At 35.6% G+C, this 24490-nt stretch overlaps 2 protein-coding genes across 3 annotated transcripts in view; one reads left to right on the top strand and one right to left on the bottom strand.

Annotated features, from left to right (window-relative positions):
• The window catches only part of LOC106137366 (serum response factor homolog), a 237067-nt gene that overhangs the window by 36609 nt on the left and 175968 nt on the right, over window positions 1-24490 (bottom strand). The window lies entirely within an intron of this gene.
• Window positions 5845-10425, top strand: LOC132902014 (uncharacterized). The gene is made up of 2 exons (XM_060945583.1): window positions 5845-6511; window positions 10181-10425. The coding sequence occupies exons 1-2, from the start codon at window positions 5845-5847 to the stop codon at window positions 10423-10425; spliced, it is 912 nt and encodes a 303-aa protein (XP_060801566.1).

A 24490-nucleotide genomic window follows, 5' to 3' on the forward strand; every position in this document is an offset into this window, starting at 1 on the left:
GGTAAGCCTTTATAAATATTCCGTTTCAATACAAGCCCCTTTACAATTTTAAAGGCGGTATCGGGTATATGTCAACATGTCTGAATCCATAAATTTATGAAGCTCATTGCATATTTCAACATAGAATACACATTCTGAAGGAAATATCCTTTTGAGCGAATATCATAACTTATCTTGTATTATTTCTAAAAATACATCGCCCCCTTTGAAGTATGTTTGCTGCAGTGTAGTTTTTTCCGCCGCTTCTTCTACACATGCGCTTTGGAAGCGGTTGTTAATATAATTAGACCTTAAGTTATGTTGACGTCATTATGTGATTCCTATTAAGTATATCCAATTTTGAAAATAAATCGTAATTTTTTTTTGTACTTACATATATACGTTACGCTACATGTAGGTATGAGACAACTCGAAACTGCAAAGGCGGAAATAGTGGCGGTTCCCATGGTCATTCATTCATTCATTCATATAATCACGTCTATATCCCTTACGGGGTAGACAAAGCCAACAGTCTTGAAAAGACGGAAATAGTCCATCGCCTTCAAGAAGAATCCCAAGCCTATCAGCCCATCCCTTAGTCGACTTTTACTTTATTCTTGGGAAAGATGGAGTATGGAGTGGTCCAGTGGAACCACACGGGAACACACAAAAAATGGTTTTTTTTATGTACTTATACATATTTATTTCTGACGCAATTACATTCAAAAGCTGGTTATCGTCCGCTCGCTCAATAAAAAAAAACAATTCGTACTCCAAGCGAAGCCACAAGCACAACACAGACTCACAAACATGGAAACGAATTAATCTATTAGACAGATATTCCTGCAACTCATCACGGCATAGACAAATCCTTAAATTCCTAGTATACATTTATTATCTGTGCTGTTTCTGTACAGATATCGATCGCAGGCGACCGCGTCTAACTATAGAAATGTGTGGATGGCCGGCATGCTTGCGATTTCTATAGTACTACGGACTAGTGGTGTGGCTATGTGTGTGAAAATCTATCGATAAGTCGATAGCTTTGTAGCTATAAGTTAAGTCACTAATAGATTGAAAGTCCAATATCAGATATCTATAAATATAAAAAAGGGTTGAAAATATACTTGACTTTGCGAAACTTTTGGTATTGTCAGGTATAAAGACGTGATTATATGTATGTATGTATGTATAAAACAAGAACAGGAGAATAGTGAGTGATATATCAACGACGGCCCAAATCGCTGGACTTGACAGTTGAAATTTGGCATGAAGGTTACTTATCTGGTCTACGGGTGCTTAGAAAGGATTACATTATACGTACGCTTGTTATATTACTCAATACAACAAGCGTCCGCATACTGAAAAGCTTAAAAAAGATATCGATAAAACTTTTAACTAAAACAATCTGTCCCATCCCTAGGCATCCGAGAAAAACCCTACTGGCTGAGCTCCCGTGCCTTTCCCAGGAGTGGTTCCGGGTTTGATTCCTCGTAGCACGTGGGAAGAGCTCCTCCATAAATCAATACTTTTTACAAGATCCCGCGAATCGATCGAGTGCCAGTTATTAGTTGTTTATCTTTTTTTACCATCGATACTTATAATTTTAATCGATTCCCGACTCGGGAGTTGCTCGGTTGGGATGTTGAAAAATGTATTAGATTGATTTATAGGTAAATTGTCGTTTGAAACGTTATTTATTGGTCCAGATGGACATTGTGTGATAGGAGGCTGTTAATCATACATGTTTTAAATGATCAGACCAATCTTGCCCATATGTATTTCTAGCAACACTTATTAGGATTGTGACTGAACTATGACGTGATTTTTTTCAATGATAATTCCGCCCAGTTTAAACTCGCAAGTCAACCAATATCATAATTTTTGTGAAATATAATTTTTTCGTTTCAAAATTAGTTCAGTTTTTGTATCAATAATTTAATTAAATTATTTCTTGTTACACAAAAGTATTATTGCTAGTCAGATCTCGATAGAGTCGATTACATACTCCATACTGGTGACCATATCTTTGAGGAGGGATAATCATGCAACTACACGACCCCCTGACTTCCACGACTCTGGAACCAACATGTCATATCATAAGAATGTAATGATTTGATCTTACCCATCAACATCATTTCAAGAGCTGTCCAACGAAGGTTGAATTGAAACACACATAATAGAACATATTTACGAATCTCTAAATGTCGGATCCTCACAAAATGCTCCACTTTAAAAAATCAAGGTTAAAAAAAGTGTCTTGAGAATCCACTTATTCCGTTCTTCACAGGACCTCCGGAGTTGACCGCATCAATTCTTAATTATCTGTTGACAATTGTCAGTTTGACAGCCGTCAGAGTGACGTAGATCGCGCGCGAGATTCGGCCAGCGGACCGACGAATGGCTGATGAAGATCAGTTGACAGACATTGTGTCATTCGCGCGTTCCATTTTCGAACAAGAATGCTTCATTAAACTAATATTTTTTTTAATGTCCAGTAATTTAACTATAATGCATTGGGTCACTCGAATGTCGCATAGATATAAATTAAATACCGATTGAATTTAGGTGCATACTTTGGATTACTCGAGTATTATGTATGTAAATAAAAAAAAACTGTCACATTTTTTATTTGGGTAGTTTTTTATACGCACTTAAACTTATTTGGTTTTATGTACCTATGTATGAAAGATCGTACTAAGTAGAAGGCCATAGTCTCTGCCTACAGACAAAAATAAAGGGTGTATGTTTTATCATAATTATTGGACAAATCACAAAGTTATCATAACGGCCGTATTTTGGGCAAATCTGCAACAAGGATGTATCGCATGAAAAATGTATTTCAATAAATAAATATGAGACTGAGTATTTTATAAATTACAGCAATAACGAAAATAATAGATAACAATGATATTTCCTTTTAACCGACAAATATCTAAACAACGCGGGTCCTATAAAATACAAGAGGCCAATTAACGAAAACAAAATTAGTGAGAGGCGCGGAAGATCACTTTCTCGGAAGCATCGAGTTCGATCGCCTTTTGCTCATACGATAAATAAATATAAATCTTTTTATTGCCAGACACGTCCCTCGTAGGAATCTTGCTTAAGGGGCAGTCCGTAAAAGGAGGGGATGCGAGTTGGACGTTTGTATTCGATGCGTGTGCCCGCGCGCAGTAAAAAATTACGCTACGCGTACGCGCGTACTCCTTGCGTGCCTTAGAGGCTAACGAGGGATGCCTGGGCGCAGCAGGGCTGGCAGACGGTACTTTTTCTAAGGGCTGCCCTCGTTTCACACGCACGTCATCCATTGGGGTAGACAGAGCCAATGGTCACAAGATTTGAAAGCCACGTTCAGCTGCAATCGAAATGATCGCGATTTAGACAAAATGTTGTAATTTGAATGCGCAATGCGTCGCGTATATACGCGATATATTGCCGTTTAAATTTATTGGGAATCCTCTAGGAGCTGCAAAAATCATAAGATTCTTTCACTGTATAACTATTTCCCGAGGGAAATCCCAGTATCCTTAGGGGATTCTTATTTTTAGAAAACGGGTACCGTATATAGATTAACATAAAATACACATAAACATAGTTTTCCATCATGTTATGGTTTTTGTTACACTGTAGCAGTTAAATGTATGTAATGTAAAAATGTCTAAGTTTAATAATAAATAAATAATGTACTGACTGGGGATCGAAATCTGTGGGTCAGAGACTAACACTACCACTGCGTCAAACAGGCAGTCAAACTAAGTAAATATGTATAAATTATGTAGTAAATAGTATGGAAGTTTCAGTTGCAATATTATTGTGAAAATAATAGATGGCCTCGGTGGATTTACAAAGTCATAAGGGATCATAGAAATCGAAATAATATGAGACAACAGAAATGTCAAAATTTATTTGAAACTGGGAGCGCGAGTTTATTATTTTCATCTATGGTTGAAACTATAGGAATGACAACGTCTGGCACATAATTTTTTTTTTGCAAAATTAAAAAAAAATTCAAAATTGAGATGAAATAAGAAAATAAAACGATACCATAAACTGTGATGGTGTCAAAATCATCACTTACGACTTCATTATCATTAGTACCTATAACTTTCAGTATTTTAATAATATTTCGAGTATATGACAAAACAAATCTCACAATTATTATGAAAGACGTAAACTAAACTTGCTATGGTGAAATCACATTTGTCACTTGCGACGTCACATTCAACGATAATAACCATTTCTTTAGTCTAAAATTATTCCTAATTCTATGAACTCAACTGAGCATTTTTGTAAAATAATACGCCTTTACAAAGTCATCGGAGACGAATACCGATCATTTGTGTCATGATCAATTTGTTATTTCTTAGAGCGAATAGCGAACATGTTTGGCGGTACTCTTCTTGTTGTGATTAGTACTAATTAAAGAGAAAAACTTAACATTGTCTTTGAATGTTGTTATTTTTTTTATATCGCCATTGTTTTATTTGTCTAACGAGCCAGTATGAATTTTTCAGCGCCTCCAAGTGTGAAGTGAGTGTTTAAATTTATTTAATTTTTTTTTATTGATAGTCTAGAGATCTAGCACATTCAGTGAACTAGATGTGTAACTATGATCCACTGTGGGGGGTAGGTTTCTCTGAAAAGATTGTGATGGTGAAAATAAGTCGCTTCGTGTATAACCTGACTTACTCAATCTGGAATTGTGGTCATGGGTGGACCCCAGGGATCCTCTATAAATTTGAGGATGCAAACGAGATTAATGCCTGGAAATTTAAATCGATTGGAGAATTTCAGCATAGGATATAGATAAAGTAAGCATGATAATAACATAAAAAAAATCATACATAAATAAGTTTCACGAGATAAAATTAATATATTACATTTTATTTGAGAAAGTAGTCTACCCGTAAAGAAGTGACAAACAAACAAACTCGCATTTATAATATTATTATATACGAGACCAGAAAACCACAACACTAATCCTCGCCATCATCAAACAAACATCCATATTCATGTGTCTCAGAAAACCTTGAAGGTGGCCTTACCGCGCGGCATTCCGTTGGACGCCATATCGCTTTTTCGTCAGCAATTAAAGTTTTTCACCACCGCCATCTTTGACTGCCACGCGCCGACGTACGCTTATATGGTACACGGGTTCAGGTCCAGCGAGGTACCAATAAAATGTATTTATAATAGCACTTAAATTTAATGAGCGAAGACGCGAGGCGATACTAAGCGAGATATTTTTAATTCGATGCGAGTTACGTTAGGTTTTTCGATGTCGCTTTAGTCGCCTGTGTTGTATTTTACTCGTTTGTGTTTTTTACTCCTTATACATGCTTATAATCACGTCTATAAAACTTGCAGGGTAGATAGAGCCAACAGTCATAAAGACCACGTTCAGCTTTTTATTAATTAAGAATTAAGATTCAAATAGTGACAGGATGCTTGCCTATCGCCTAAAAGAAGAATCCCAAATTTATAAACTCGTCCCTGAGTCGCATTTTACGACATCCATGGGAAAGAGCTGGAGCGGTACTATTCTTTTTTTTACTGCAATAATCAAATATTTAATAATTTAAGAAAAAACACAACAAATGTTTAAATTATTATAATTATGTAATCAAACCATTTTTTTAAATTAAAAACACAAAATACCTACTTAGCTAACCGTCGTCTAAATACACACATAAGAGGTCGCTCTCAGGTTCGAATTGAAATCTCATATTGAAATAGTAGTTTTATTGAAGAAAAACACAAAAAAACCTACAATGTCATTAGTCATTTCATACAATCTGTCACTAGATATAGTTCCTGATAAAACATATGTTATTAGAACACGTTTAGGAATTCTACAGCAAAATGAGACTGTCTCATTTCATTGCACTCTTATTCCTTCTTCAATTCGGTGTTACAAAAGACGCGCTACCTGTATTTCTAATCGATTACGATAAAGTTATGGGCGATCTGTTCATCGAACCGAATGCATTTTATAAAACTGACAGTCGCATTTTCACAGACATCATCGATGACGCTACCAAACAGAGTAAGGTTTTCATAATTTTCGTTGAAGATCATTTCTGTTCCGCAGATGTCAGTGCCAAAGACGAAAACGGAACACCGTTTAGTTATCTGCACGAAGACGTATTGAAATACAAAGCAAAATACATCCCAAACGTGGTGAACCCTGTAGGCACTGTGAAAAGAATCTTGAAGCCGACTCAATCGAACGTGTTCGTGATGAAACCAGGCCAGCAGTTTCAACCGAAGAAAGATCTGTCATTTTTCTACATTTTCTTCAAAGACGCGGAGAACGAGAGGAGAATTGAAACGTTGCGTCGACACGACTCGATTATACAAGAAGTTTACGATAAAACCCGCCAGATAGCTAATGGCGCTGTCACAGCACTGTATACTGGCAAAAGTAATCCTGTTATGCTGACTGATTCCAACGCAATCTATGGAGACTCATTGCCGGATGTAGGAGAGAAATCTCTTTTGAATGAACGACCTGTACTTCGTGCTATAAGTACATATAATAATACTAGCTGTTGCCCGCGACTTCGTCTGCGTAAATTTCAAGTTGAATATTAATCATACAGTCAGATGTACAGACAAAATATTTTTACCGTTTTATTATATGTATAGATAACGTGGCAGTTGAAATGGTTTCCTTTCACGGCATCGACTGTCAACCTTCTCCTCAACTATTTCTTTGGAAAAATGTTCACATTGAAGTAATTCGGGCTGGTTTTCATTAAGAAATAAACTATTTGTGTCGACGTCAGTCTGACGTTATGTTTGGCGCAGTTGATAGGTTCTCGCCTCTGAACCAAAAGGTCCCGGGTTCAATCTCCGGTCAGGTCATAATGGAAAACGAACTTTTACTAATCGTCTTAGGAGTTTATCTTTTTCATTATTTATTACAAAAGTTGTTTTTACCCGCGGTTTCACCCACACGATTTTAGCGCCACTTACAAAAGAACACAGATTCCTCTTTTAGGCGATTCCCTAGCAACCTAAGTATTTGAACTTTGTCACTATTTGAATCTCAATTGGATAATTTAGCCATATAACTAAACGTGGCATCTAGTCTTTCAAGACTGTTGGCTCCGTCTACCGCTTAAGAACGAAGACGTAAGTATTTAAATGTATTAACTCTTTTTCTTGTGTTGCAGTTGACAAAACTTTTGATCTATTGCTGGAATAAGAGGCTGTCACTTCCAAAGTTTTCGTCGATTCAGATGTAAGAACTTGGCATCTGGGTATGTAACGTTATTTTTTCTACATAGTGTTACAAAAGACCAAATTATACAAGAACAATTTATTTACATACATACATACATATAATGACGTCTATATCCCTTGCGGGGTAGACAGAGCCAACAGTCTCGAAAAGACTGATAGGCTACGTTCCGCTATTTGGCTTTAAGATAGAATTGAGATTCAAATATTGACAGGTTGCTAGCCCATCGCCTAAAAGAATCCCAAGTTTATTAGCCTACCCCTCAGTCGCCTTTTACGACATCCATGGGAGCGAGATGGAGTGATTGGTCTTATTCTTTTTCTATTGGTGCTGGGAACCATAAGGCACAACCATTAACAATTTATTTCTTTATTAAATTACAATGTATCATATTAGCTCGACTTCACTTCTTTTTTCAATAGCCTCACCCAAAAAACGCGGCTAACTCTAAACGTCAAAATCTGTGTTGCCAACAAATAAAAATACTATTTTTTTAATAATGTTAAAAAAAAATTAAAAAAAAACTGTGTGTGTAAAATATTTAACTCTTCCATTCATATTGGTTGATCAGCTGATCGTTCTTAGTATAGGAGAGAAGTCGACGTTTCTTTACATTCGGTAAACTAAAATGAAACCATGAAACTAACAATACATATATATTTGTTAGTTTGCCAGATGTACGGAAAATGTAAATGTGAAGCCATCTCTCTCATACTAAGACCAATCAGTCGATAAAGGAATAAAGACGCGATTATATGTATGTACGTACGTCTTATTTTTACTTTTGTACATATAATCACGTCTATATCCCTTGCAGGGTAGACAGAACAAACAGTCTTGAAAAGACTGATAGGACACGTTCAGCTATTTGGCTTTAAGATGGAATTGAGATTCAAATAGTGTAGTGTAGGAGGTTGCTAGCCCATCGCCTAAAAGAAGAAAATTTTTACTTTTCAGAAAGCATATTCTCGAAGAGGATTCCTACAGTACTGTATTACTTTAATTTAACCTTTCCATTCAACGTGTCTTTTTATTGCGATGAGGCAATAACTTTTCCTAAAGAAAATAGCACAGAGATCATTTGGATTGGAGAATTTCAGGTAAACAACTCAAGAACCTTATATACTTTATTATACATACAATAACTGGGTCACCGAGCGTAGGTACTTGGTGGACGTCAAAAAACGAAAATATCCGTGAAAATCCATAAAGAGTAGTGAAAACAAAACAGAAAACATCAAAAAAAGAAATTGAAAACAAAAATATTATGCTTGTCGAGAATCGAACATAGGTCCACTGATGTGAAAATAGTTCACGCGCCGAACGTGCCATCTGTAACACGTCCTTGTGTGCCGAAATTATCGATCCCTATGATCCCATATGGCAAAATATTTTTGAGTGAAAATATGGGAAAAACTAATTTTCCCAGACATGCGGCCAGATTAAATTGATTTTTTACGCACGTATGTATATATTTTTTCTCGAAATTTGAACGAAACCGTGAAAGCGAGTTCAAATATATTTATACTATTAAATAATAATAATTACATATAAATATATATTAAGGGTGGACAACCCTTATCACTAAGGAGTATGAAAAATAGATGTTGGCCGATTCTCAGACCTACGCAATATACTCACAAAATTTCATGAGAATGGGTCAAGCCGTTGGGTTAGTAGTCGATTGGCACGAAAATTATTCGCACGATCGTGCGAATCGTCCCCTTTCAATAAAAATATTTTTTTTTAGTAGGCGATTCGCACGGAAGTATTTAAATTGCGTGCGAATCGACCCCTTCAAGAATTAGTAGTATGCGATTCGCACACACCTGTATTTTATCGAAAAGTTTCAAGAAAAAGTACAGTCACGTACAAAATGCTTTCTTTTAATACAGGACACAAACGATTTTTAAGGAAATCACGGTATTATATTTTACTTTGTATCTATCAGAAAGTGATTTTACATATTATATTTCACAGTTTAAATAACTTAAAACCATAATTATAACCAAGATCACAATTAAAATCACAGTTAGTACGATTTATAATTAAATATTCGGTATTGCATTTTTATAGGTAAAATTAAATTTGTCTTAACTACAAAAATTTCGCAATTATAGGATAACTTAAAAGTTTTTTTTTAATCTGATGCGGTTTGCGGTACTTTACTTAAAATACATGCCATTTTAAACTGCCTTTTTTTAGAGTTCTAATTATATCAATTTATTAAATCTTACCTCTTAACTAGTATTTTCTGCCTGACTGCGATGCCAATAGAGAATTATTTCATTTTAATATTAATATTCTAGTATATTGTACATGACTGTACTTTTCGATAAAAAATAGGTGTGTGCGAATCGCATACTACTAATTCTTGAAGGGGTCGATTCGCACGCAATTTAAATACATCCGTGCGAAACGCCTACTAAAAAAATATTTTTATTGAAAGGGGACGATTCGCACGATCGTGCGAATAATTTTCGTGCCAATCGACTACTAACCCAAGCCGTTTCGGAGGAGTACGGGAACGAACATTGTGACACGAGAATTTTATAAATAAGATAAATTAAACTCTTTTTTATTTATCGCCCTGTGAATATCCTTTTTTTGTCGCCGCGTGAATATACTTCTTGTGATTTCAGGTGCAGGGCTAGTAAGTGTGTATGGAATAATTATATTACCTCATTTAAAAGTTTGTATATACATACATTTAGTCACGTGTATATCCCTTGCGGGGTGGACAGAACCAACAGTCTTGAACGGACTGAATTGAGATTCAAGTAGTGACTGGTAGCCCATCGCCTAAAAGAAGAATATCAAGTTTATTAGCCTATCCGTTAGTCGCCTTTTACGACATCCGATTTACGAGATGGAGCGGTCCTATTCTTTTTTCTATTGGTTCCGGGAACCACGTGGCACATTTCTTTAATTTAATGTTTTATTCTTCAACAGATCATCATGGTCAAGGCGTTGCCGTGGCAACGTCTCTAAACATCAGCATGCTCTACAATCAACCATTTGGACCTGTCAGAAGGTGCAACCCATACTTCAACCCGGGCATAATCGCCAGCATCACAATATCTGCGATGTGCATCGGCGTCTTACTGAAAGCTGTATCCTGCCTTTTTAACTGTCATACGAATGATCGATACGATGATGCGTACGCAAGAACGCCCATATTTTCTTCGGTGGAATAGGCAAATTATAACGAGCTTTACGCGTTGTCAGAGGCTCATTAAAATACGGTATGAATCGGAAAAATATAAGATGGAATTCTCTCATTCAGCCTAACAGCTGAACGTGGCCTGTCAGTCTTTTAAGTCTGCTGGCTCTGTCTACCCCGCAAGGGCCATTTGTAATTTAAAGCTTATTTGTTTTTTAGCTACTGGGAATACATAAAAACGGCAAAGTGAAAGTTTTATAAATTTTATTTTTCGTGCTTACTTGTTTTTTTTAGGGGAAATGCTAATAATTATTGACGGCCTCTGTGGCGCAGTGGTAATACGCTCATCTGTGACACCGGCGGTCCCGGGTTCGAATCCCGTCAGGGCATAATAAGCGAACTTTCTCCGATTGGCCTGGGTCTTGGATGTTTATCTAAGTATATGTTAATTAAGTATTCATTACAAAATATTGTACCATTGAGTAAGTTTCAAACTTACTTAGATGCTAACTCAAGCTGTGTAAAATCCCGTATATATTTATTTATCAAAAATTTATGATTTGTATTTTTTTAATAGCTGTCATTGGCTTTTATATTTTAAGGGTTTTTAAGGGGAAATTACGCAACTATTTCCCTTAAATATGGCTAAGGTATAAACGTTTTTGTATAATGTATTTTTCTGTTACATTATGAAATAAACACTTTTATTTATACGACTTATATAAAGATAGATATTTAAGAACTCTAGATTACAACGTACTTGATATGTAAAGATTGTTATTTAACAAATAATTTATTTTAAGAGTTAATAGAATTTTAAGTTAACAGTCAATAATGAAAACTTTATACTCAGTTATAAGCGATTATTGTCTTTTTAAGTATTCAATGTAAATTAATTTGAACGGAATATGATTTTGTTAATTCTTTAAGTATTTAATTGATTGAAGTTGTATCGTTATTCACAGATTGGGCAATTAATTATACACTGTTAACCATTTTAAAAACTGAAAAATTTAAATATGCTCTTAATAAATATAGGTAGGTAGATATAATAACTTTTCAATAAATAATATATGAAGTATAAACGACTATTTATTTCTCCGGACTCAGAATAAGTTCATAACGTGATCTGAAAACAACATCATGTATACAGTTAATTACATATATGTATCTATCACGTCTTTTGTCCCTTACGGGGCGATTGAGCCAAAAGTCTCAAAGAGACTGAAAGGCCACTACGATACAGTTGGTCCTGGGTTTTCTGATTGGCCTGGGTCATGGATATTCATACGTACAATAAAAAAAAAATAGGACCACTCCATCTCTATGGATGTCGTAAAAGGGATAGGCTTATAAACTTAGGATTCTTCTTTAAGGCGATGGGCTATCAACTTGTCACTCTTTGAATATCAAAATCAAATCTTTGAATTTCAAAAACAAATATCTGAACGTAAGCTATCAGTCTTTTCAAGGCGGTCTCGGCCTCTGTCTGCCTCGCAAGGGATATAGACGTGAATATATGTATGTATGTATATATATAGTACAGGCCAAAGCTATTATAAACAACCTTTACCACAAAAGATGTTATTTCAAAAAAAAAAAACAATCTCCAATATTATGAATATAATATCTTATCCAATATTCATCGACCATTGATTCAGATACAGTGGAAACGCCCGAATACTATGAATTTAGGGTTCAAAAATTGTGTAGTAAAAAAGTCCAACCCGTCTAATTGGCTAGCGGCAATGATGACATATTCATATCACCGTTTTCACAAAAAAAAACGGGTTATGATTATGGAACTAGCGGACGGCCATAGCGACCGGCGCCTGCGACCGTGTATCTTATAAAAAATATATCATAAATGCTGCACAGATATGCTGTCTATAAGAATTTTTGGGTAGTATGCGTCAAATTTTAAGATAAATTTTCGTCTCATCTATGCTCCATCCCAGATGCACCCTCAACCATAGTGCGTTGGAGCCTAAGGTCCGTTTTACTACATTTTTCGTGCCACTTAATTTGTCTGCGGCGTCTTCAGTTTTCAGACCTTCACGCATATCTGCTTTAACTACGTCAAGCCTAGAATTTAGATTTGATGTGAAACTCATTACTCTACTATATGTATATATAAAATGTGTATACATTTTAGAATTTTAATATGATGTGAAACTCATAGAACTCCTTAGTTACCGATGATTACCTACCATATTTATGATGTCAACTTAATTGCCTATTTAAATACGTGCTGTTTTAAACTGAATAAAACCAACGTTCCTTATGGTTTTGTCTTTATTCTTGTATCAAAATTTTATTGAAAAAAGCATGTACGGAAGGGTGGACTGATATGCTGAGGAAGCATTCCATACATCTTTCCTATTGCAACAACCCCTGCTTCTTTCGCATTCATAACTCCCTTCATGCAATCTCGGCGATTTTGGGCACTTTTGACTTGACTGGAATAAAATATCCGAACGATTTATCTGAAACGATGACATATACCGCATTAGTTACAAAGGGATCGCGAGTTATCGTCATAAAAAACTAAATATGATTCGACATAACGAAATCGAATAATGATCTACACAGGTTATGCTGGAATTTATTTGTTATAAATATTTAAACGTTGTTTTGTGTCGGCAGCTACTGTTCGCATATTTCTGTGTTTATTATGCTCCTAATGTGACAAGCTGAATGTATTGTGCTTTATTTATGTCCCGTTCAGGATATATTGTCGGAGAAAGGTCTAAGTTTTTGCTGATATTACAAAGAAATAAATGTAATGCTTGCACTGGATAAATACATACATAAAAAACAGATGTTTTAATCATGTCTTGGCAGATGTGTGCCTTCACAAATTGAATGCTTGAAATTTAAATATTTTTACCTTTAAACAGTTCACTATGATGGTAATTAACCTATTTAGGTGATTATCACGAAAATATAACAAAAAAATAGCTTGCAAATTTATTGATAACAAAAGTCATGTAAAAGAAACAAATGTTTCGTTTGTTTATAGTTATCTTATTATTGCACAGAAATTAACAACAACAAACAACAAGGCGTAGTACGAATATAGGAAATAAATAAATCACAATGGCCGACTTATCTCAATTATTATTTTATTTAATAATAATTTAATGTGTTCATCGTATGTCCATATCATATTAAATATCGATAGCCTTGCAGGGTAGACAGACCCAGCAGTCTTGAAAAGGTCATGTTCAGCTGTAAGGCTCAATGATAGAATTAAGATACAAATAATGACAGATTGCTAGCCCATCGCCTTAAGACGAATCCAAATTTTATAAGCCTATCCCTAAGTCGCCTTTAACGACATCCGTGGGAAAGAGATGGAGTGGTCCTATTCTTTTTTATACTTGTAGTTCCATATATATAAAATATAAAATCACTCTTTTTCTAAATCAAAAACAATGAATTTCGAAAAACAATAAACAATGGTTAATTGTTTTGGGGATTTATAAAGATGAGCGGTGATGCACTCCAAAGATAATGTCTACCGAGTATGAGAATTATGATTGATGGGCGATTCTGAACTAAGGCTGAATTAATACGTGAATCAGCCTGCGTATTTTGAAATTCGAGATTTCGATTCGATATTCTATTCGATTTTTGCGGTGGCTTCTTTAGAGATAGATAAAATATTTTGATATTATTATCTCGACTTGGTTTTGATACGGGTTAGGTTTTTAAATTGATGTCATAAAAATATGCGAAAATTTGCTAGTTCCCGGAACTTTAGCATAGGACCACTCCTTCCCTTTCCCACGGGAGTCGTAAAAGGCGACAAAAGGAGATGCAAATAAACTTGAAATTCTTCTTTAAGGCGATGGGCTTACACCCTTTCACACTCTTTGAATCTCAATTCCATTCATTAAACCATATAGTTAAACGTGGCCTTTCAGTATTTTCGAGACTGTTGGCTCTGTCTACCCCGTATGCAAACAGGCTACACAGTTAACACGTTAGCAAACCCGCGGGCGGGTGCTAGTTATCCATAAACACTGCCACTATTGTGGACAGACAATACCCTCAATGCGGGAGCCGCGACCTTTTACCACGACATGATATCGAGTCGCTGAATCTCGCTACCGAGTTCACCTCCCGACCTGAGGAAGCAGTGACCAGGGTTTGAGGAAAGTTGGGACTTTTAAGGAAAAAAATGGATGGAGGACACTCCAATGAACATCCCGGAACGGAATTATGCTGTTAAATACAAGTTGTTCGCCGCGAACACTTTAATTTTTTATAGAATTGTAAATATCTCAAAAACTACTTAACCGATTTTGATGGTCGGCGAAGTTAAATTTTTTATTGACTATACATTTTAAATTTCATCAAAATCAGACCAAAGTAAACTTAGCTTTAAGAAATTCATTCGACTTAATTAATGTTGTGAAACCAAAAGATGTGACAATTATTTATTACTCGTAAAACTATAGGGCGAACTTAAACATTACTTAAGTATAATTAAGTAATGTTCAAGTTCGCCCTATAGTTATAGTTTATTAGAAGTAGTTATTTGTGTTAAAACAAAATTATTCTTCCTATTAATTTCATTTCTTCGATGTTTCTTTTCTTTGCCATGTCAAATTTTACTTAGTTATGTATCGTTAGGTATGAAAGAGCCTGGTGACTTGTAATACAGGAGGTTTAATCCTACCTAGCTCAGGCACCAGTTCTCTCCACTATAAGTTTTACAACAGAAGTCTGTACTTACCTATATTCACCTATGTGGAGAGAAAATAAACAATTTTTTTAATTTAATTTAATTTAATAATTATATCTAATACTATTTAATTATAAAAAAAAACAAATCATAGATTAAAAAGATTATCATTTAAATTTTGACCCCTAGGAAGGGTTCCCAACACACAGGTAGCATTCCTGCGCTGTATTGCTAGCACGGTCACCTGTTTATTATTTATTGATGTTTGAAGTGTAATAAATAATAATGAATCGAAATTTAGATTTGTTTTGATTTTTTTTGGTAATGCAACCATGCAAAATAATATTTTTTAACAACTGAACCCGGCAAAAACTGACAAGTGTCCCAAGTTTATAAGCCTACGATTTTTTTCCCCAAAGCATCGTCACCCTACTCGTAGCTCTTGTTTTTCGAATACCAGCATTTGTGTCCTGCGGAGCATGTTCGTATTCATAAACAACATATTCCAACATCCCGTCTTTGATTCTCAATTGTGTCACATCCATTGCATTGTTTCGTTTGACGTCGCTCTTATCGCTAGTATCAAAATCAGTGATGTACACGCGGCGAGTGACTTCGTCAGAGCAACTCCCATTTTTCAGGGACGAGAAGAATGGAGTTGGAATTTTGTACACTTGTTGTGATTTATTGTGATACAGTAAGTGCCGTTTCAAATTGTTTTGTATAGAAATTATGGTATTTGAGATTTGGGAAATTTGAATTTAAGGAAATGTTTAAAGATATTACAATTATATTAAGTATTTGGACATATTTATCAATGTAGTAAGTATAAATAATAATACAAAAAATTAAATTCTTCCCGGAATTGCAAAGATGAGGGGTTGCTGAGAGTTCAACTGGATATGTGCCAAGATGTGAGAGAGAGAGTATGACCAATAGCGGATTTTTTTTATTATTTTTTTTATTTTTTTATTTATCAACAGTAAAAATTTATTCTTCACATTCAACATTCTGAACTAGATTATTACTAGATTTAACAGACTTTAAAAACGAGGAGGTTCTCATTACACTTACCTTTGTTTTAATTTTATATTACACGTATATGGTTATTGCAAGGAATACGATCTTAGTCATTTGATAATATTTTTTTTGTTTGAAGGAAAAAACTTTCTAAGCAGCACTGTTTTTATCAAATTAAGATTTAAATTTGCAAAATCAAATACAAGATTTCAACTTCAGTGATAAAAAAAATAAAAGCTTAAAAACTATGAGATTAACAGACAGGTGACTTTTTTTAAAAGCAATTTGTACATATACGATCCACAACGACACAAATGTACTCCATGCTTTAGACGCCATTAAGAGCTTCACAAAAATGAATCCATAACCGTCATATTGAAGATTTATTGATCATAAACATTGTTACACGTCCTTAGTATTATAGTCGCTTTTATCCCCCCGCAATTAAAGTTGAAAATCCCTCGTGTCATACAAATAGGAATGGACGTGTAAGAGCCTATGGTTTTTCTCACTTTTGCCTTGATTCAAGTTTAAATCATCAGAGGCTGGATTGGAGACGGGTATTCGTCATCTTGTCTCATTAAGACGTTATTGATCATATAATATAGTGATGTGAAATTATCGATAATACAACTATCGATAGTGTTCGATCTGGCAACATTGGTTTGTAGTCCCTCGATAGCTGTTAACTTGGATACATTGGATGACTTGCCACTTAGAATCTCGGCGTTACTTATTTGTTTTCATTTTAACAAAACTTCCGCAGTCCACACATAATTACTTTTTTACTTTTATTATATAAACCACATAAAGAATCAAAAATATAGAATTGAATGTATCAAAATCAAAAATGGGGTAAAATTGTTTGTTTAAAACGGCTTGCAATTTTACACCTTAACAGTTTAATTCTAAAGAACTATTTGTACCGTGGTGAGTCTACTTTCGATAAATATATTAACAGATGTTTCTTTTGCTTATAGTATGATATGATAAAGAAATTGAACACATCACAGATAAATTGACTAATAATGCGCAATACAGGTAGTCGACATTATGGAAAAACATCGACTATCGATACTCCTTTCGATATTCTTAGTATCACAACATTATACTTCAGTATCCCAGCACTTTAGATTAGGACCACTTCCTAACTTTACCATGTTTGTCGTAAAAGACGACTAAGGGAAAGGCTAAAAAACTTGGGATTCTTATTGTAGGCGATGGGCTAGCAACCTGTCACTATTTGAAACTCAATTAAATCATTAAGCCATTAGCTGCACGTGGCCTTTCAGAATTTCAGCATTTCCGCAAGGTATAAAGACGTGACTACATGTGTGTACTAGAGGCTGCCCGCGACTTCGTCCGCACGGGAACCCTATCAATCCCGCGGGAACTCCGGGATAAAAAGTAGCCTATATGTTTTTCTGGGTCCTTAGCTACCTACATACTAAAATTCATCGTAATTGGTTCAGTTGTTTTTGCGTAAATGAGTTACAAACATCCATACTGACAAACTTTCGCATTTATAATATTAGTAGGATGTACAACATTATCGATATTCTATCGATCGTCATCACTACGTACAAAAAGTTCATACTTTTTATTCCTCCATCGAAAAGCAGTGGTCGTTTTGATGTCGCAGTTACGAATTGCAATGGAAGATGGCTCTCGAGATGGCACCAATTTCAGCAGGTCATATTGTGATGAACAAACCGAGGAAAATCGACAAATTTTAAAAGAATTGGCTACTTTTTCTACTAACTTAAGATTTCTTAACTTATGTAGGTACATATAACTTAATTATGTTTCTTCAAAAATGAAACTATATTGGTACACGCCCTTGCATCTTTTTTTAGCGATGTGTGAATATTTTTATTGATAGGAAAATCTTTAGTTTACATACATACATACAATAATCACGTCTTATCCCCCCGGGGTAGACAGGACCAATGTGGCCTTTCAGTCTTGGCAAGACACAAGATTGAAAGGCCACATTGTGACAGGTGACAGGTAGCTAGCCCATCGCCTAAAAGATAAGGTAACTAGTAATTTTTTTACCACAGCTTCTAGCAGGCCACATGTGCTAGACCTAAAAAACCTATTAACAATGCTAAGTTTATTCAATGAACATCATGGGACTTTCAAATTAATAAAACCAATTCTCAAATTAATGAATTTAAAAAAAAAAATGTAAAATTACCTCTTAACCCAGCCAATCGCCAATCAGCAAACGGTTCACGATACCATCCTAAAAATACATAAATTAATCCCGACACGTCCCTTTTCATGACGCAACGCGTGTAAAATAAAATTCTGCCATAACACTTATACTTTACAAAATGGGGCATTAACATAATCGTCCGTTTTTGCCATCTAACACCGTTTACATCGACTTACATGATAAGCCGCGACGGAACAGTTGTTAAAGGCTGAAACACACAACAAAGCATGCGCACAAAATATAGACAGTACACAGATAAGGCTGTGTTTCCACTGAAGCGGAGCGGAGAGAAGAGACGTAGAAAGTGGCGAGTGTATACACTGAAGTGGAGAATTGTGCGCGGAGCGGGATGCAGCTGAAGAAATCGGTGGATATCAGTCCTTATCACTCTATCAGCTAAAAAATCTGGCAAAACCTGTCCTCAAGAATACCCCAAAAAGACGAGCTTGCACAAAATTAGGATGTCGATGAAGCGAAAGAAGTATTAATTATTCTTTTTTTTTCTGGGCGAGAAAGATCATTTCAATTGTATTTTATGATAGGTGTTGTTGCAAGTGTAGTCTACACACATACATCTACAACTCTGGGAAAGAACCCTGATTATTTTCTGTGCGAACATAACCAAAGAGACTTAAGCTTAATTTCTAGACCATCTCTGATTTGTGACGCGGGTCTGCCTGGCAAAAAAATAACGAACACGGGCCAACATGAAATTTTACGTGTTAAATCTTTTTGTGAAGCGCTTGTTTATGGGTGAATTTGAGGCGTCCAGTCGTTTCTTCATAAGATTCTACGATATACCCGGAATCGCTAACAAACACTGATTGTGAACACGGCAAACTTATGCCATTTTGGAGAGAACATTACGAAAAAAATTGAGCTGTAACATCATTTAGACACGAATGTGAATTCGGTTACGTCCGATGAAATGCTGCAGTGTAGTTTGTTCCGCCGCTTCTTCTACATATGCGCTTTGGAAGCGGTAGTAGTTATAATTAGAATTTAAGTGATGTGACGTCAATAAGTGATACCTTGTATCCAATTTTGAAAATAAATCTAATTCTTTGTATATCCTTAGCTTTTATGCCGCGGTCCACACATTACATATAAACCACTTTTGAATTTGATATAGTACCTAATCAAAATTAATAATAAATAATACTTATTTAATTTGAAAATCAATAGTTTTTAAACGGAAAGTTGTTAATTATTAAGCTAAGTTTAGTATAGCGGGAGTGACTTTTCGGTCTAGAAGTTTTTCCAGCCCTGGAGTGAAGCGCGTGAGGCGATTTAAGTTGAAGGTAGTATAAACTTTCTAACCAATATAAGCTACATACATACATAAAATCACGCGTTTTTCCCGGAGGGGTAGGCAGAGACTACATCAAGCGCATAACCATTAATTTAATGTTTTACATTATCATCATCAATACAATATACGATTTAAGCTATTATTGGCTTATAGCATAGATGTGTCGCTAAATTGTTATATATCTTTAGAGGTCATTGTCTTTCTCGTAAACAAGACGTTAGACACTTAATGTAAGACAAGTGGGAGAAGTTTGAACAGCACCACATGAAGTAACGTGGGGACCCCAGATTTAGAACTGCGACACCACCATTCTCTATTCAGACACTTCCTACAAGTGTACCGACATAAGCACAGACATAAATATAACTAGATACTGCAAGCTCAATCTGTATGAAAACAAAGTGTGTTTAAGTTTTGCGCTTACTAAACTAAGAAATGAAAGGCTTTATCCGGGTGCCGTGTGGTTCCCGGTACCATTAAAAAAGAATAGGACCACTCCTTCTCGTTCCTATAGATGTTGTAAAAGACAACTAAGGGATAGGCTTATTAATTTGAGATTCTTCTTTTAGGCGATGGGCTAGCGACCTGTCACTATTTGAATCTCAATTCTATCATCAAACCAAAAAGCTGAACGTGGCCTATATCAGTCTTAAATGTGTGTATGTATGTTATCCGGGTGTAACCAACAATATTAGTAAATTAACCGCATATATATTAATTAGTTTTTATGTTTTGGCTTTGACGATCAATCCAGATATTCGATTGAAACAGTTTCGAAAAGAGGTTAATTTTGCACATTTTTCCCACGAGATTAGGCACGCGAATGCGAAGTAGGGTTGAGAGCTTAATGTATATGTATATACAAAATTGAGCAATAGTCATTTTGCCATCGTTATAATTTTAATACATAATAGGCCATTCAATACATACATACATATAGTCACGTCTATATCCCTTGCTAAGCAGACAGAGCGAACAGTCTTGATAAGACTGATGGGCCACGTTCAGCTGTTTGGTTTAATGATAGAATTGAGATTCAAATAGTGACAGGTTGCTGGCCCATCGCCTAGTGAAGAATCCCAAGTTTATATATATTATAGTCAAGCCATTTAATCCGACATGATGAAATGTTTAAAACTATAAAAGAAGGAAAAAATAATGGGAAGGGAGACCAAGAATTATAATATTTTGATAAAAAAAAGCAAAAAGTAAACTCGAAAACATAACGCTCCACTTAACTCCACCGAAGAGTTGACTCTTAAATTTAAGAAGACCAATTTAAGGGGTGAAACGCCGGAACTAACGGAAAACAACATAACTCTTGGTTTCGTCATTAGTTGTTCGTTGTTCTCTATGCGACATTACAGACTCTTCCACTTACGAGTAACAGACAGTCGTGGTCTAACTAGATATATGTCCGTGGTCATGTGTCCTGGAGTAGCGCACGTAACAACACCTCACTTTGCTGTGTTGTCGGACAAAAACGGCGTCGTGAGCTACGGTAACATAATTTGCCCAGAATTTGTTTGGAGTAAGGTGTTTTTGCCAAACTATGTAAGTAGGGATGGTACTATTAAAATTATACATATATACATAAAATCATGCCTTTTTCCAGGAGTGGTAGGCAGAGACTACATCTTTCCACTGGCCACGATCGCTGCATACTTCCTTCGCTTCATCCAATAATTAATGAATCCAATAACACTTTAAACGTTTCTTAAGACAATTCTTTGTCACTAGCTTTGTTCTTTGAATATTCAATTACAGTTACGAATAAAGATGCATCTATAACAATATACATATGTACATATGTGTCAAAATCCTATAAACATACAAAAAAGTTTTTTTTTTATTATAAAATTCCTTCATACATAATATACCTTGATATTATGTTCAATTAGGACCTTCATATATATATTTACTAAAGGATTAGTATCCCATAATACAAGTCTCGAACTAACTTTGGGAGTGTAATTCATCCAACTTATGTAGACTATTTACAGCTAGAAAATAAAGACACACTATAATTTATAAATTGTGTAGTCCCTGTTAATCGTTTCCACACAGCAACGTGCCCAGAAGGCTGGTTGCATTGTCCGGTTGAACAGCAATGCAACCTTTACCTTTGACCTAAGAAGTTTCCAGCCTGCTGGTCACGGGATACCTCGATCAGTCCCTTAGTTAGAAAGGATATTAAAAAGCTGATAAGCTGATAGACCCCACAGACCCAAGGTTTCCACCCCATTTCACGAGTGTAATTGTATCCCGTATGTACAAAAAAAATTAAAACATTATAAATTTTTTTGGCAACCCTGCGTTCGGTATGCGGTAAGGTCTGTAAAACAAGTTGCAAGTCCGTCGTTATAGCGATACGTGGCTCGCTTGTCGATCCAGCATTTGTCGACCGTACGTTTTTAGCACAGCCATTTTGGCGACACAGCCATCTTTATGATGTGTCCATTATATCTATACTAGCTTTTGTACGCGACATACATACATATAATCACGTCTAAATCCCTTGCGGGGTAGACAGAGCCAACAGTCTTGGAAAGACTGATTCATTTACTTGGCTTTAAGATTTGTTCGCGACTTTGTACGAAATTTCGAAAAATCCTCCCAGCTGTTCTCTTAAATTTTCAAGAGTAGGTAATGATTTATTGAAAGAGGGAATAGGCACTATTAGAGTTTGCGTGCATCACCTTAGGCCTCATCTTGATTACCACCAGGCTGATTAAGGTCAAGCGCTCAGATTTTTTTTTATATAAAAATATTTTCTATTTTTTTTTACTGCCCATAAATTCGCAGACCAGAAAGATTTACTTTGTATAAAAATTAATTGCTCAAAATTGGGTTTTAATCTGGTCTGGACATCTCAATTGTTTAAGCCGTCCAGCTGAACGTGACCTTCGAGACTTACACAGAATAGACTAGACGTTCAATACATACATACATAGGTACATAAAATCACGCCTCTTTCCCGGAGGGGTAGGCAGAGACTACCTCTTTCCACTTGCCACGATCTCTGCATACTTCCTTCGCTTCATCCACATTCATAACTCTCTTCATGCAAGCTCGGCGGTTTCGTATGAGTCGTTCAAATACCATCCAGTACGTGTTAAGTTTGCAAAGGTTGCGTAGGGCAGATGGGAGTCGCTTCGTGTAAAAACTTACCCAATCCAGGGTCCATAGATTTTTACATTTCCAGCTACAATGCCTTGGTTGGAGTGGGAAGACCTAGACGAACGTATCTTGATCAAATTAAGGACGTCCTTGTAAAGGGTCAGGTCAAAAGTACCCGAAACCGCCGAGCTTGCATGAAGAGAGTTATGAATGTGGATGAAGCGAAGGAAGTATGCAGAGGTCGTGGCAAGTGGAAAGAGGTAGTCTCTGCCTTCACCTCCGGGAAAGAGGCGTGATTTTATGTATGTATGCCATGGTGTGTGACAGACACGATTAGCCATAAAGCATCCATGAAATTTCCGACATGGTGCCTTCGTCGACTCACACTGTGAGTGTATTTATGACGCACTTCGAAACGCATAGAGTAAGAGACGATATGAGAGGAAATTGACTATTTTAATGCTTATTAGAAGCATCCCTTATCCGTTATATAATAAAAAAGGCTTCTTCACTTCCATACTGGTTAGAGCAGAAAAATCAGTACAGATTGTAAAAGTCGATGAAGGGAAAAAAGGCTTATTAACTTAGGATTCTTCTTTAAGGCGACGGGCTAGTAACCTGTCACTATTTATCTCAATTCCATCATTGAGCCATACAGCTGAACGTGGCCTTCCAGTCTTTTCGAGACTATTGGCTCTGTCTACCGCGTGAGGTACAAATACGTGATAGTACTCGTATGTATGTTTTAAAAAAACAGATAGATCTTATTTCAAAGAATTGAAATAAAATAATTCAAATTTCTTACAGTAAAGTCGCAATTATAGCTCCAGTATAAAAAAATTCCCCTCCTGAGGTCACCGCTTGAAGGAAGCCGATTGTTTAAAAGTAAAATATAGATAAAAAATAAAGGAAACAAAATGAGAGCAATTTGTAAAGATATAATTGTCCAATTAGAACCCAAGTTTCAACAATTCGCATTTGTTTTTAATACTACATTTTGTTTATGATCGTCTTATTGTCAGGTTGGCTGGAAGAGATCCCACTTATAATATATATAGGGGATAAGCCCGCCTTTGTACTGTACTGTCTTTATTCGTAATGTACTCCTTTAGTGAACAATAAAGCATTTACTTACTTACTACATTTTTATACTTTAACTAGTGAGCGCCAGCGGCTCCGCCCGCGTTAAAAAAGTCCCTTTAATTCATATTCGTAGCTGATCTTTGACAAACAGATAAGAACATGATTTTGTTTTCTTGTTAGATAACCAGTAACGAAAATGGAATTTACTTGTTGTTTTTGCAATCATGTTTCATGTGCCGTTATCGCGCATTCCCGCGGGAATTTATAAAAATCCTTTCTTAGTCAAATTTTAGCTCGATCGTCCAGTAGTTTGGGATGTCCTTTGATAAATCAGTCAGTCAATCAGTCACCTTCATGTAGACAGAGCCAAAAATCTTGAAGAGACTGGTAGGCCACGTTCAAATGTTTGGCTTTATGAAAGAATTGAGATTCCAATAGTGACAGGTTGCTAGCCTATTGCTTAAAACAAGAATCACAAGTTTATAAGTCTATCCTTAAGTCGCCTCTTACGATATCCATGGAAAATGAGATGAATTGATCCTATTCTAAAAAGAACGTAATTTGAGTAATAAGAAAGTAGTTTAACTTTGTAATATGTAGTGATAGTGATATAACTTACAATTACTCTGCGCTAAACTACTCTATGTCAC

The sequence above is a fragment of the Amyelois transitella genome, chromosome 8 (genome assembly GCF_032362555.1).
Source record: "Amyelois transitella isolate CPQ chromosome 8, ilAmyTran1.1, whole genome shotgun sequence".
NCBI classification, from domain to species: Eukaryota; Metazoa; Arthropoda; class Insecta; order Lepidoptera; family Pyralidae; genus Amyelois; species Amyelois transitella.